The sequence below is a fragment of the Pecten maximus genome, chromosome 16 (genome assembly GCF_902652985.1).
Source record: "Pecten maximus chromosome 16, xPecMax1.1, whole genome shotgun sequence".
In the NCBI taxonomy this organism is placed as follows: Eukaryota; Metazoa; Mollusca; class Bivalvia; order Pectinida; family Pectinidae; genus Pecten; species Pecten maximus.
The window spans coordinates 33,723,263-33,737,607 of record NC_047030.1 but is presented as its reverse complement, the minus strand read 5'-3'; the positions used below and the strand labels follow the sequence as shown (position 1 = coordinate 33,737,607).

The window sequence follows — 14,345 nt, the reverse complement described above, 5'->3', positions numbered from 1 at the left end:
ATCTATTACATTCACACATGGAAACCACACGAATATAAACATGCAAACTATGCATATTCAATATGATAATTGACGATTAGTGGCGTTACAGGTTATGCATTAGCATGACATGCCGCACGTGCCTGAAAGATTTGTCAAACACGGAAAGAAATTCTTTGTCTCCACTGTCATTGTTACATACATGTATTGCAACACCCACATAATATTATCAGCATAGAGTTATTCCTGGAGAGTCCAAAGTTTACATCGGTTTCAATATTCCGGATCGGGGCATCCGTCAACCGTTTCTTCTTGGTTTATTTAGTTTGTACTCGAAATAGTGAGGGAGCTATGGTTACGCGTTTGGCTGATTGTATGTTTATTGATAGATATGACCTCTGACCTAACAAAAAGTTAAAAGAGAAATTCAACAGTCAACCAAAGGTCAAGGTCATGGGGGAGGTCAAGGTCAACTATCCCTAAACACTGATTTGTTCTGTACTCTAGACGAGGGCTGCGGTCATTAATTAAGGCAAATCATTAATAAAATCGCTAAGGTCAGGTAGAACGAACCGTCAAGGTCACACAAACAAACTGGAGAAAGCACTATAAGAGTTTGACATTACAATAAAATATACAGTTTTAACACGGAATTTTATTTTTCAATGGATCGACACAAAATTGGAACTTAATATGCATTCAACCATATGTGTTTAATTTGTCACGCGAATAGGGGGCGCGGTGGTCGAGTAGTTGATGTGTCTCGACACGTTATCATTAGCCAATTCGAAACCCATGTGGGGCAGTTGCCTAGTACTGACCGTATGTCGGTGGTTTTTCTCCGGATACTCCGGCTTTCCTCCACCTCCAAAACCTGGAGTGTCCTTAAATGACTTGGCGGTTAATAGGGCGTTAAACAAAATAAACGTCAACGTCACATGAACATAAAGTTGCTATTGACCTGTATTGCCTGTATTCAAGAACTTGTTTATAAAACACCTAACAGATAGCAAATTTATATCCCATAAAACAAATTTATTCCAAACTTCTTTTAATACCAAACTGTATTTATCAAGACAAAACAAATGTTTGGATATCGAAATCTTAGTTCAGAAACTAAAATCTAACGATACCAGTTTGTGACACAAGGCACCCAGTAATGAGTTAGACCTGTCAGAAAATATCACGGAATTTATGAAATTTATGGTACGATTTATTGATGAAGTATCATCATATACATGTACATGTATTTTGATAGATTTCCGTGTGTCACTGAAATGGCGAATACATTATAATTTACTCAAAGTGGAGCAGGAGCGGAGATTGAAAATCCGGAAAAAAAGTTTTCACTGAAATGTTCAGACCGCACGCAACATCACCAGCAATGCTCCTCTCAGATAACTATAGGATACACGAAGCTTGTGAGATTGAAAATGGTTTGATTCTGAACAAAATAGTGAAATCCCATTTAAAAATCGAGCCAAGTTTTATCAACGCAAAACGCTTGGACTATATAATACCATTCGTCTAAATTGAGAAAGACGACCATTTTCACTGATAAACAAGGTATTGATGAAAAGATTTGTTTTTTTTTTTTTTTTTTTTGTATTGTACATCGTATATACAGATCATTTGCCAGCGTGTCATGGATTCTCTTCGTATTGCAAAATAATTATCCATAATTCAAGGTTCAAATTCCTTGTTTATCAATTGTCTGTAACATTTGCCAGCATCCTAGTATTTCCCTTGGTATTGTACAACGATGATCCTTAAAGCTTCGCCGTCCCTATTTTCTATGGCGGAAGGATAAGCCTACGATTAACTAGTGCTGCGGTTGCTGTGCCGCCGTGCGGAGCAGAGTTGCTGTGCGGACAACACTATAATCAACCCCCTACTATAATTGTTTTTTGCATTAAGCAGTATATAATTATCTTAGCATCGAGCTCGAGAGGTCTGTGTATATAGGCTTGCCTGCCAAAGCCTTGGGCCTATTTCGAATGACGCATGTACACAAGTATTCTTAGAAATGGAGTGATTTGTCTTTAAATAGAACATTTTAGATCTGTTGTTGAAAATCAGAACAGCGGGCATGGGAGGAGAGTTAGAATAAAGCTAAGACTTCAGAAAGCAGTGGTTCGTTAGTATGCAGCGGTCAGTTAAGGACAGCTTGACCAGTACTGATGTCTATTTATAACGTGAGTAATGACCAGGCTCAAGGGTATGACACCTGGGTGTGAGCGTGTTATTCTACATAAAGGTACTGACCTCCAGGGTCAAGAGCGAGACCTATTGAAGCCAGAAGCATATAAGTGTATATATATTTAGTTCTCGTTTAAAGCTAAAATTAACGTGCTACATGGTCAAGTATATCATTAAATATAATGGTATTTAGCACTGTTCAACATAACACTAGTACAGAAAATCAGCGAAAAATTGTTTTGGCAAAGAATTTTGAAATGAAGGTTAGGAAATAATGTATTTAAACAAAATATCATTTTCAGTATGTGAAGAAAGATATTATCTTGGCAAAATAAGATAAAAGAAACAGGAAAGCTCTTATAAAGACAATTTTGTTTCCACTTGTTATCAAAATAAAGAGAAAGAAAATTACATACGAAAAACTTAATGACCGAAAAATGTACATTGGCATAGGAGATGGCACGTGTTTTTGGCTCATCGTTGCACGAATTCGCACGGGATGGGACGTCAATATCTAGGGCATATTGTACAGCAAAATCACAAGTGATTAATTTTTATGGCCCATTACTACAATAAGGAAAACCTTTTCAGTCAGATCCACACGGTAGATTTAATGGTTTACCAACAGATCAAAGTCATTCAGATCCACACGGTAGTTTTAGTGGATCGCCACCCCTTTTACAAGGTCATTATTCACACGGTAGATTCAGTGACTCTTACACACATCAAGGCCATTAAGATTCACACCATAGTATTAACGGCTCCCGCCCTCATCCTTTGTAATATCTTTATTCACCTAGAAGGTTTAACAACCTATAAATACAATAACATTATTATATATCAACTATCAGCATTGTTTTGTTCGAGGCGGGGTCACCTTGTAGTAGTTGGTGACTACTTCACTTAGCAACATATGGGAGGCCCGTCGCATGTCACCCACAGCAACCAGGATAAATTGTCTTGCTCAAGAACGCAGCCAAGACAACACAGACCTGCATTCCGATTCTAAGCTTCCCGGGAAACACAAGCTGACACGGGTAGAGAGAGTTAAACCATGGACCTCCGATCTCCTAACCAACTGAGATATCGCGGCCCCTCTCTCAGGATATTGTCACGAGGTAAGAATTGTGTGTACACAGACACAAGTATAAATAATCTTGAGAAAGATCTAAAACGATAAAGACCTTTGATTTTCTCTCATACTCCTTTTAAGGTATTTCAAGAAAAAAAAAATAATAATAATAAAAAAAAAACGGAATAAAACGAAAAATGAAATTATTCCGAGCGCGACCTACAGAATCTTCCCAAAATACCATCAGACATTTTCTTTTGTCCTCGAATCCATGAAAATCCGCAGGGCATATTTCTCACCTTTCAATTAGACGTCGTTTTAATGTGTGAAATATATTTCCCACCTCATCACGGAGCGATAATCCCATTAAGCCCGACAGTTAAACATGAGACCGTGTTCTGTTTTAAGTGAGACACTTTACCGTCACGTAAAATGTCTCACAATGTATGAAAAACATGGCAGACAAATTTAAAGAGTGTTAACTTTTCATTCACGAAGGAAGGACAATTATCATCACACATCATACCGCAGGAAACTGCATGCACCGCGTCATGAAACATGAAAGGCGATATTATTATTTTACACTTGGACAGGGATAATAGTATGTATGTATCACTTCTTCTTAAGTGACTTAACTTTTCACGGGGTTTGCTCCTTGGAGGACTAAACGTTTACTTTGTAAATTCATGAATATAGAACGGAGGTCTGAATGAATAGTGCATGAACTGCAATCCGACACGCTGGTCCGGATACTTGAATTGTAGAATCTTATTTTAAATATACTGTATACTGAAATTGTTATGGATTTAGAAAGGATGAATGCACGTACCACAGTATGTCTAAGACTGACTTCAAAGTACGTGCGGATGTCGGAACGATGGAATCTCTAAAAACAAGTGCGGATGTCGGAACGATGGAATCTCTAAAAACAAGTCCGAATGTCTGAACGACGGAATATCACGCTCAAACAATCTCATTCAAATGAACTCTTACACCAAGTGCGGACGGAGGAACGGACGTCTGATTGACGGAACATCACATTCAAATGTATTCTAAAGCTTGTGTAAATATACAGAATGATAAATTTCAACAATTTGCAGTCATAAATTTGTCTGAATATCAAATATACATTCTATTTTTTTAATGTATAGTTAGTTTAGAATCTCGTGGACACGACTTACAGCAAGATTTTCTAACAAGAAAGAGAGTTCAATTAAAATACATTGCGAATGTTTATCCTATAACCGGCCGAACACTAAGACATTACACGGATATAGCTCTGCAGTTTACAGTTAAATTGGACAGTAACCACTCGGAACACCTCGGCCGATTCTCTACGGTCATCTAGAGAATCGGCCGAGGTGTTCCGAGTGGGACAATAGCTGACGTCATCTGTAGATCTCTAAATATTTTGTAACTCGGCTTCTCTCAGTATATATGTGTGGCTCTCGCTGACATGATAAATCATCACTAGACTTTACGCTTCGCCGAACGCCTCAAAATGAAATGAAATTGTGTCATTTTAAATGGACTTTATTACCTTTAGACTTGTTAGAATTTCATCATTATTTTTTCTATACGTCATGTCTGGTACAAAGGCTGTAAACTTGTTTGTCAAAGTTGAAAGGTTAAATTAAGGTCAAAAACTCATTGTGTAAATATTCAAAATAGGAGTATGCACTTTATAGTGGAAAAGTTGGAATAAGGTCAAAACTGATGGGTAAATATTCAAAATAAGACTATGCACTTTATAGCTATTGTGTAAAGTAAGAATTAAACGACGGCGTCCGTATTAATGTTCATATCTAACATGAAGCTCTTGTACTTTACACATAATAATTATGCCTTGTAAGTATTTCCTAACAGGCCTCGTGATTATCGCGGGACCTAAGTACAAACTACCAACATACGGTCTTTATCACGTGTATAAACGTATAACTCAAACGTGGGCTTCGAACTCGAGACCCAAAGGTGGAGGGCTAGTGATAAAGTGTCGGGACACCTTAACCACTAGGCCACCGCGAGCCGAGTCGGACTAATTGGTTCAGAGTTCGCTCGAATGCAATTCCTTCTGATATGTCAAATGTTTATATTGATACTTTGCAGATGAAATGTAGAATTTGGGAAGAATGCTTGATGAAAATTGCTGATTTTAAATCGAGATGAAATTAACAAAATCATAAATAAAACGTTAACAAAGAAATTGATGCGTTTATAAGTATGGTTTGAACGTTCTTTCAACAGCCAGGGTCATATCAGGACGTGTGCCAAGGAGACACCAACAACCAGGGTCATATGAGGACGGGTGGCAAGGATACACCAACAGCCAGGGTCATATGAGGACGGGTGGCAAGGATACACCAACAGCCAGGGTCATATAAAGAGAGGTGTCGAGAAGACACCAACAGCTATGGTCATATGAGGACGGATGTCAAAGAGACTAACAGCCATGGTCATATCAGGATGGGTGTCCGGGAGACACCAACAGCGTTGGTCATATGAGGACGGTTGTCAAGGAGACACCAATAGCCATGGTTATATGAGGAAGGTTGTCAAGGAGATACCATGCAATAGCCATGGTTATATGAGGACGGGTGTCAAGGAGATAACAACAGCCAGGGTCATATAAGGACGGGTGTCAAGGAGACACCAACAGCCAGAGTCATATAAGGACGGGTGTCAAGGAGACACCAACAGCCAGGGTCATATAAGGACGGGTGTCAAGGAGACACCAACAGCCAGGGTCATATGAGGACGGGTGTCAAGGAGATACCAACGCTGGTCATACATGTATGTAGATAAGTGTCTAGGAGAGAAAGACAGAAGAAGACAAAGAAAAGAAGAAAACAGTAGACAAGAAATATAGGTAAAGCTTTAAAACTCAAACTGACAGTATGGCCAATGGTTTTAATCCAAGCAGACACATTTCTATAAATATCGTCATATCCTATAGAATATTTTATCTCGTTCTAAATATCTCAATTTTTCACGGCTGTCCATGCGTAGGCGTCAGGCCTAACAAACAAACATCCCCATAGTGAAGAGTTCCTACACGTTCCCACTAGCCGAGAGCTAAAATCAACAAATGTTTTAACATTTTATTTATTTATTTTGTAAGCAGAATGTACATGTTACACACATCGTTCCTTATCTTTAATAGCAATTTTTTATGTATGTTTTTAACTTTTGAGTTAACTACTTTTTTGTTTGTGCAAACATAACGGAATGTATCTGACCGATAAACCATACTACTCGGAAACCCAGTAAGATATTATTTTCGTTTGGTTTGATTCTATTTATGGGTTTCGGTGCCTGCAAACAACAATTTAAAGGTCATACCGACACGATATCCGGAAACGACGGGTCACCGACTCGAATTTTATTATCATTGCACCGAAACATGATTACTTGGGCATGGCAGCAAGATGCCTCTCATAGTTATATTAAACACTGTGTACTGTGTTACTATAGAATTGACCAATTTGTTAAAGATTGGTTTGGTTTTTTGTTTTATTTTGTTTAACGTCCTATTAACAGCCAGGGTCATTTAAAGACGTGCCAGGTTATGGAGGTGGAGGAAAGCCGGAGTACCCGGAGAAAAACCCCGGCCCACGGTCAGTACCAGGCAACTGCCTCACGTAGGTTTCGAACTCGCAACCCAGAGGTGGAGGGCTAGTGATAAAGTATCAGGACACCTTAACCATTCGGCCACCGCGGCCACTAATTTTTAAAGAACTAATACAGGTTGGACAGATTACGACCTAAAACGTTACACTATTTTTGGTATATATATATATTTTTTTTAAAAATGCAAAAGCATGGCATACTGGTATTCGGGATGACGACAGTGTCACATCATTACATAATTTGCATATACAAGAAACAAACTACTACAGACTATCAAGGCCAACAAAAAAATATAGTGTTCCTCGTTACACATTCAAAATATGCTTTCTCTTTCTTTCTATGCTGGGGTTATCGCCCCGTGAACAACTACATGTAAGTTCATTTCGGGGTCGTGTAGTAGCTGGTGTCTACCTCACTGAGTAACATACGGGAGGTCGGTGACATGTTATGCAGAGTAATTGGAGTTAAATGTCTTTTAAAAGGACACAACCATGACAGCACAGGACGGTCCGTGATACCAGCTTTATAGGAAACAGAAACCGAAAGGATCGAACCACTATCATACCTCTAAAATTGGCCTAGGGTTACTTGTACAATGTCTACCGAAGATAATTCGTCGTGATTCAGTCTTTTGTTTGTTTTGTTTTTGTTTAACGTCCTATTAACAGCCAGGGTCATTTAAGGACGTGCCAGGTTTTGGAGGTGGAGGAAAGCCGGAGTACCCGGGGAAAAACCACCGGCCTACGGTCAGTACCTGGCAACTGCCCCACGTAGGTTTCGAACTCGCAACCCAGAGGTGGAGGGCTAGTGATAAAGTGTCTGGACACATTAACCACTCGGCCACCGCGGCCCCCTAATTCAGTCCAAATCTCCATAAAAGATAACGTCTTCCACATATAATGCAATGTTACTCTTTATAAAAAATTCGTCTTCCAAACATTTAAATGATATACCAAAAAAACAGGAAATTTATTCTGCTTGGCCTGAAATGTCTTGCACATTGTAGAAGTTAAACGACTGGGTTACCGCTGAAATCATTGCCCAAGACTAATTGTTGCATAATAAAGTAAAGATCTATTCTGAAAATAATATTGTCTGAAGTTCAAAGAATTGTCTAGTATATCGGATGACAACCGGTGTTTTGACATATGGCATTGTACATATAGTTCAATCGGCTTTAACGCCCGTATGTATGATATCTGATGTCCAGGTTTCTATACCAGTCAACAGAAATTATCATCATTTGGCCTAAGATGGCTATCTACTGAAACGTAAAATGATTTAGGCCACCATTGAAATACTTGACACACAAAACATAAGTCTTAACATGATTTACATAATTATTGAAAAAATTACGACGGCAGGGCGACATCAACCAACATAAGATAAAATAGAAATATTTTAAAGTTTGGCCGCTTGTGTTCCTACAAAAACTGTCGCTTGGATTTAAAAAGAAATAGTGAATATTTGTTGTAGATTTGATGTAAGACATTTCCATACATTTTATGGTTGTGTTTTTTGACCAAAAGAGATTTGACGGACAAAGCTATTCATAAAATTGACTAGAAGTTATTTTCAACTTAACGAACGTTTTTGTTCATTTGTCTTCAACTTATCAAGTGAATTTATACTGTTACTATATATAGTGCATGCGGTAGATTCTTTATCATATTTCTACCGAAATCATCCTTAGCTAGCACCACAAACCAACTACTATCCTAGAAACACAATATAAAGGTTTACACACATGTAAATTGAAACTGAATCTAGAATGCTGACTAGACAGAATTTCTACCACACAGGGTTAACTAAGGCCTTAATAGACAGCAATTTTACAAGTGGTTTATTGTTGAATATAAATGTATTATGCATAATTTCTGATGTCTGGAGCCAAAAATCAAAACATTACTATTCATGATAAAAAAGGCTGATTTTACGTGATATTAAAAGGAGTACAGGGCATTATGTCATGATATTATCAGGAATTTTGGTATTATCGCGTGATATCGAATTCTTAAGTTACAATAAATTCAAAGGAGCGCTGTCTTAAATATCATATTATTAGGACTAAGGAGAATATGTAATTATATCTTTACATTATGTGGATTATAGGCTATGCATATCGTATTAACCGGAGTTTATATTTTGTACCATGATATTATCCGGAATATAGCCATTTTACATCATTATATAATATTATAAAGTTTATTGTCTTCTTATATTATCAGAACTACAGAATATAACCAATTTGACATTTTCGATGAATCATTTCATTACACAAACAGTAATTATCCCGATTACAGAGCTTCACTGCATGGATCATGATATTATCTGAAAATTACAATACATGATTCAATGATAATATCCGAAGTTAAGAACATGTACTATCACATTACAATGATTATAACAGATATGATCTTTATGATATTGGCAGTATTAGCGATATCTCAGTTCGAGAAATATTTTCGAGAACTCGTCTAAATTCCTATTTGATAAAACGATGTGATGCACATGCAAAATTATTTGTTCATATCATGCAGATTAATTGTAATACCTGTTTTCATTTCAAACTTTTAAATTCAACTCCATCTCGTCGCCCTACCGCAGGACTGAACTAAAGAAGTTTTCGTTGAACTTTTTGAAAATTTTAATGTCTCAAATTAGATCGAAATGTTTGTTATCAATTAGTGCGATTACCATTGCACTAATTAATATATTTATAAGCTGATATGTTAAAACTCTCTCAGCTGCCTTTTGATCACATTCAGCCAACTGAGTGGCACGGGGACTTGACATGAATTCTCAACCAAAGGGACCGTGAGATTAGCATGATAGTACACTAAACCGACCGAAATAGGTAATTTGTGTCAAGTCCCTGTGCTAAAGCAATAAAAAAAATTAGATTTTGACGGTTTTTAAGTCCTTTCTAGATCAGAATGTAAAAATGAAAGCTGGACTAGAAAGAGAAATTTAATCGAGCACTCCGACATAACCACAAACACCAGTGTTTTAGTACTGTTTTAATCCACGCTTAAACCTTTAAAACTCCTTAAACATCCTAACAAATTCGAGATTTCGGATGTCACGCAGTGTGGCCGATAAGATTTAAATATATTCCTCCTTGGGTTTTGTAACATGGATATAGTATTCACTCAACATAAAGTATTTTTACGCCCAGTGGTTTCAGAATATCTTTAAAAAATTACAATGGAGCTTTCAAAAGGCGTTCAGCTGTGTATATGATATATACCGCATAACGATCTGCTAAGGGACTTCGTCCACGTATAAACTTTAGTCCTGTATTTGGTTGGTATAAAAACAGCATATCTTGGATAAGGTCGAAATATATGGTATAAAATACTTACACGCACGTGTATGGTGTTTTCAGAACGGAGACGTGATATATCTATAATATACCTACTTAAACCAACATAGCAAGTTTAACACGTGGAAATTGAAAATAAATCGAATAATAATACGTTTTTAAATAAAATAGGTAGGGTATAATCTATTTTTAATGCGAATATATTTTTCACGGTCAGTTGAAAATTGATATAAAGGTTAGCTGAGTCTAAATATCACTTTTCTACGGTAAGAGAAAATAATCTATGTAAATATTTGTAGCATATTAATTCTTAAACACTGTTAAATTACGCCAGGTTGCATGTTTTAAAACATTAATATGCTTAATTGCCGTGCAGGTATTTGTCTTAACTTTATCAAAATATCTACAAAAATGGAACTTAATATGAAATATGTCCAGATATTGACAATGCTTTATGATTTAAAAAAAAAAAAAATTATGAGCATATATACTAAATTTCAAACATCTGTGATATCATATTTTCATTATGATACAACCCTATAAAATAGATATTAATTTTTAATAACTGAGTATATAAATTAACTTGACGGTAGAGGTTTCGTGTGGAAGTATTCCTTAGAAGCCCAGGTCGCTAAATGACATGACTCGGGTTTATTGAGACCTAGAATCGCAAAGTCACTATGTTTTGTCAAAAAAAGTTTGCAGTGACTATCACAAGAAGATTTATTGCCTACCGTGGATAAGTAAAGAAAAGGCTAACCCATGGAGCGATGATAGCGTTCTCTGATAAGAGGACGCGATTTGAAATGCAATACTGCACAACTGCCTTTACCGTCAAGTGCCCCCTTGGGTTTCAAGTTCGCTATTGAAATGACAAAATGTTTGTTAGAAAATAAAGATTGGGTTTGACATCATTAGTAGTTAATAAACCGATTTTAATTGCGAACTGTCCAGCCTTTTTATGTATAATACCTCCGAAACGTGTATATATGTATGTTTTCACTACCGTATGTTAATTTTTTTAAAGGGCTTGAAATTTATGATGAATGATCTGTCGGTCTACCTGCATGCGATAATATAAAAGTCCAGAAGTATTTGACTGATCTGTGTATTAGGAATACAGGTAGAAAAAAACAACATCTATGTATATACACCTGTCTCGAATACACAATAGATCGTAATTAGAGTGTATATTTAGATATATATTGTCAAATATTCTACAGGTATACAGAGATAATTTTTCAAATATATTCAAATGTTTATCTGGATATAATCATCAAAATTTATATTTGATAAACTTCACGCAAAACATACACAAAATACTTCGTCATTGCCAGTACTGTATATTATGCAGCTATGCATATGTATAATGCATTTTACATACACGTTATATAACTACAAAAAAAATCTGTCGGTAAAGTTTTAAGTTTAAATACACATTTGAATCATGCTACAGCTGATATGGTTTCGTCTGTTTACGTTTTGCTAGTCACGATACAAAATCTCGAAGTATGCGAGTGTTAGGGGAGTGTATCTTCGTTTGACCCTCATCCAGGTGTGTATCGTGCTAATTACAGGTAGATACACCTGTATTTAAAAACAGGTATATGATTTATGCCGTTAGAATGACAATCCCGAGGTATCTTTTACTCGTATTAAAATAAAATTTTAAAAATCTTTAACATTCCATTTAACGTAGATGCTGGTTAAAAAATTCATCGTGTTGCTTCGAATTAATCAAGTGTAGTGTGAAAGCACGTGCATTGTAATTAGCTATCAACATGCCATGCGGTGGCGAATATATTACAACTTTTGAAATCGGCACCTGTGAAATGTTACACGGCAGAGCGAAATGCTACCTAAAGCATGTAAACACAGAGATTGGCTTACAATGATGTATACACACATACATGCAAAAGACAAGATAAGAGACTTATGTATTTATATACCTACCTACACAGGTAAATATATACACTAATAATATGATCAAATGTAAATAAAAGTCTGTATACTTACATTCCTGCCCTTAAATCCGCACAAAAGTGCAAGGAAATTTTAAATAACAATAATATTAAAATTCTTCTTAAGATCCAATTGTAATCCATATTCATGATCGGGTAATCCTTCATGTGGAAAGGAATTTAAAATTTGAAGAGAAAATTAATATTTCTCTATTCGAAATTTTCCTTTTTTCCTCCTCTGTGAGAATTCCTGTGTTAATATACACAACACACTGACGAAATGACAGATTCCGGGATTCACAGAAAGCGGCTCCGCTGTTTAGAAAACACTGATTTTAAATCATAGCTGCTGTGTGATTCCAGAGGGACACTGAAGCTAAATATAAGATAGAGACGAACACTCCTTCACACAATATAATTCCCCTTTCTTACATAATTACTAATTATGTCATTCCGGCTGCGGTACAGAGGTAAATAAATATCCAGGCTATAAACAGGTATTCCTCAACCGAATTTTTTCTTTTAATAAAGGACAAAAATTATGACGAAAGGATCCACCCGACAGGTATACCGTATCACTTTTACACCTGTGAGAGTCAACGCAGGTAAACGTTCTGTATTGCGAAAATACCCCACATGTTAACAAGCTTCTCTCTCACCTGGATCCCAAGGCAGGTGTGTTAGTTATTTAAACTATTCAGTTTCCATTCAGTAAAATGTTGGCTCCTCAATGCACACAAGTTACATATATATACACGACCACTTTACTTTAGTGTACACACTGATTCGAGCGACACTGCCTGTAGTCCTGAACGCATAGGAGACTACTGTTTAAGCGAGGTGCATACACGCAGGTCGTCTCTAGCGCCTGACGGGGGAGGGGGGAGCGCGCGTGTCTTTTCGTATCGGCCCTATACGAATTCAACCAAGTGAAGCCAACCGTACCATACCACAGCCACCCATATTAGCGGACCCTATACAATGCCAGCTACATGCTCAATACCCTTACATGATCTCATGGATTTTTTAAAAGAAAAATATAGCTGTACATAATTCCAATTTATGTTGAAATTATAAAAGAGCGGCACATGAAAAGCAGAATTAGCGTTAATGATTTCTTTCTCAATTGAATGACCTCCTGGTCATTATGTTTTTGAATAAAGGATTTATTACAAATGTACAAGACATGCGTAGTGTATTTTAATCCTTCGGCTCCCTCTGATTGTATCAGAAATCATTTCAATAAATATGTACATGTATATATTGATTTTGGGGTTAATTTGAAAACGAATAACTTTACAATACACTATAAAGAAATGAAATTTAAATATTTCCCATACGCAAACGTATATATCAATTAATTGTAATTCACAATTAAACGCGAAATTAAGAATCGATGTAAGCTTTCTCAGTATCGTACAGATGACATCAGCCGTATCGGAGTAAATAAAATCTAGACATTTGAGTGTTTTGTCGAGCGTGTACTTCCGAAAATGGATTACTCATCTTCTTAAATACACGTTAACAGGAATGATTTACATAATGATACATACTTAGGTATATCTAGAAACGCATATGCTTATTCACAAGTGGAGTTTACGTTTTCTGGTTAAATTTGAACTTTTATGATATCAACGGCCCACACGTTCGGAAATGATCCTTAAACAAGGAGATTATTTACACTTGAGTGACTGCGAATTATAGAAATATGACGTGGTTTAACCACGAACTAAAAATGAGTTCAAATATCGTGACAAAATAACAAACTGAGCTAAAAAATATACTCATATATATGATAAAATATTTAAACTATCTGATATCTGTATTGGAGAATAATAGAATAATAAAAAAATAGAATAATAGAACACTATAATGATAAAGTAGAATAATAATAGAACAATAGAAAGATAGAACAATAGAATGATGGAACAATAGGATGATAGAGCAATGGAATAATAGAACAATAGAATGATATAACAATATAATAATAGAATAATAGAACAACAATAGAAAAATAGAACAATATAATGATAGAACAATAGAATAATAGAATATCAATTTAATAAAAGAACAATATAATAATAGAACAATAAAATAATAGAACAATAGGATAATAGAACAATAAAATGATAAAAATGATAGAATAATAGAAATACATCCTATTAGAAATTTATACAAGATA

General features: G+C 35.9%; 1 protein-coding gene across 1 annotated transcript in view; it reads right to left on the bottom strand.

Moving 5' to 3' along the window:
* Positions 1 to 12,968, bottom strand: part of LOC117344919 (multiple epidermal growth factor-like domains protein 6) — a 194,262-nt gene extending 181,294 nt beyond the window's left edge. The window contains exon 1 of the mRNA XM_033907803.1: positions 12,219 to 12,968. Within this exon, the coding sequence (XP_033763694.1) occupies positions 12,219 to 12,331 (113 nt within the window). The 5' untranslated portion in view covers positions 12,332 to 12,968. The remainder of the gene's footprint in view (positions 1 to 12,218) is intronic.
* Between the last annotated feature and the right edge of the window lie 1,377 nt (positions 12,969 to 14,345).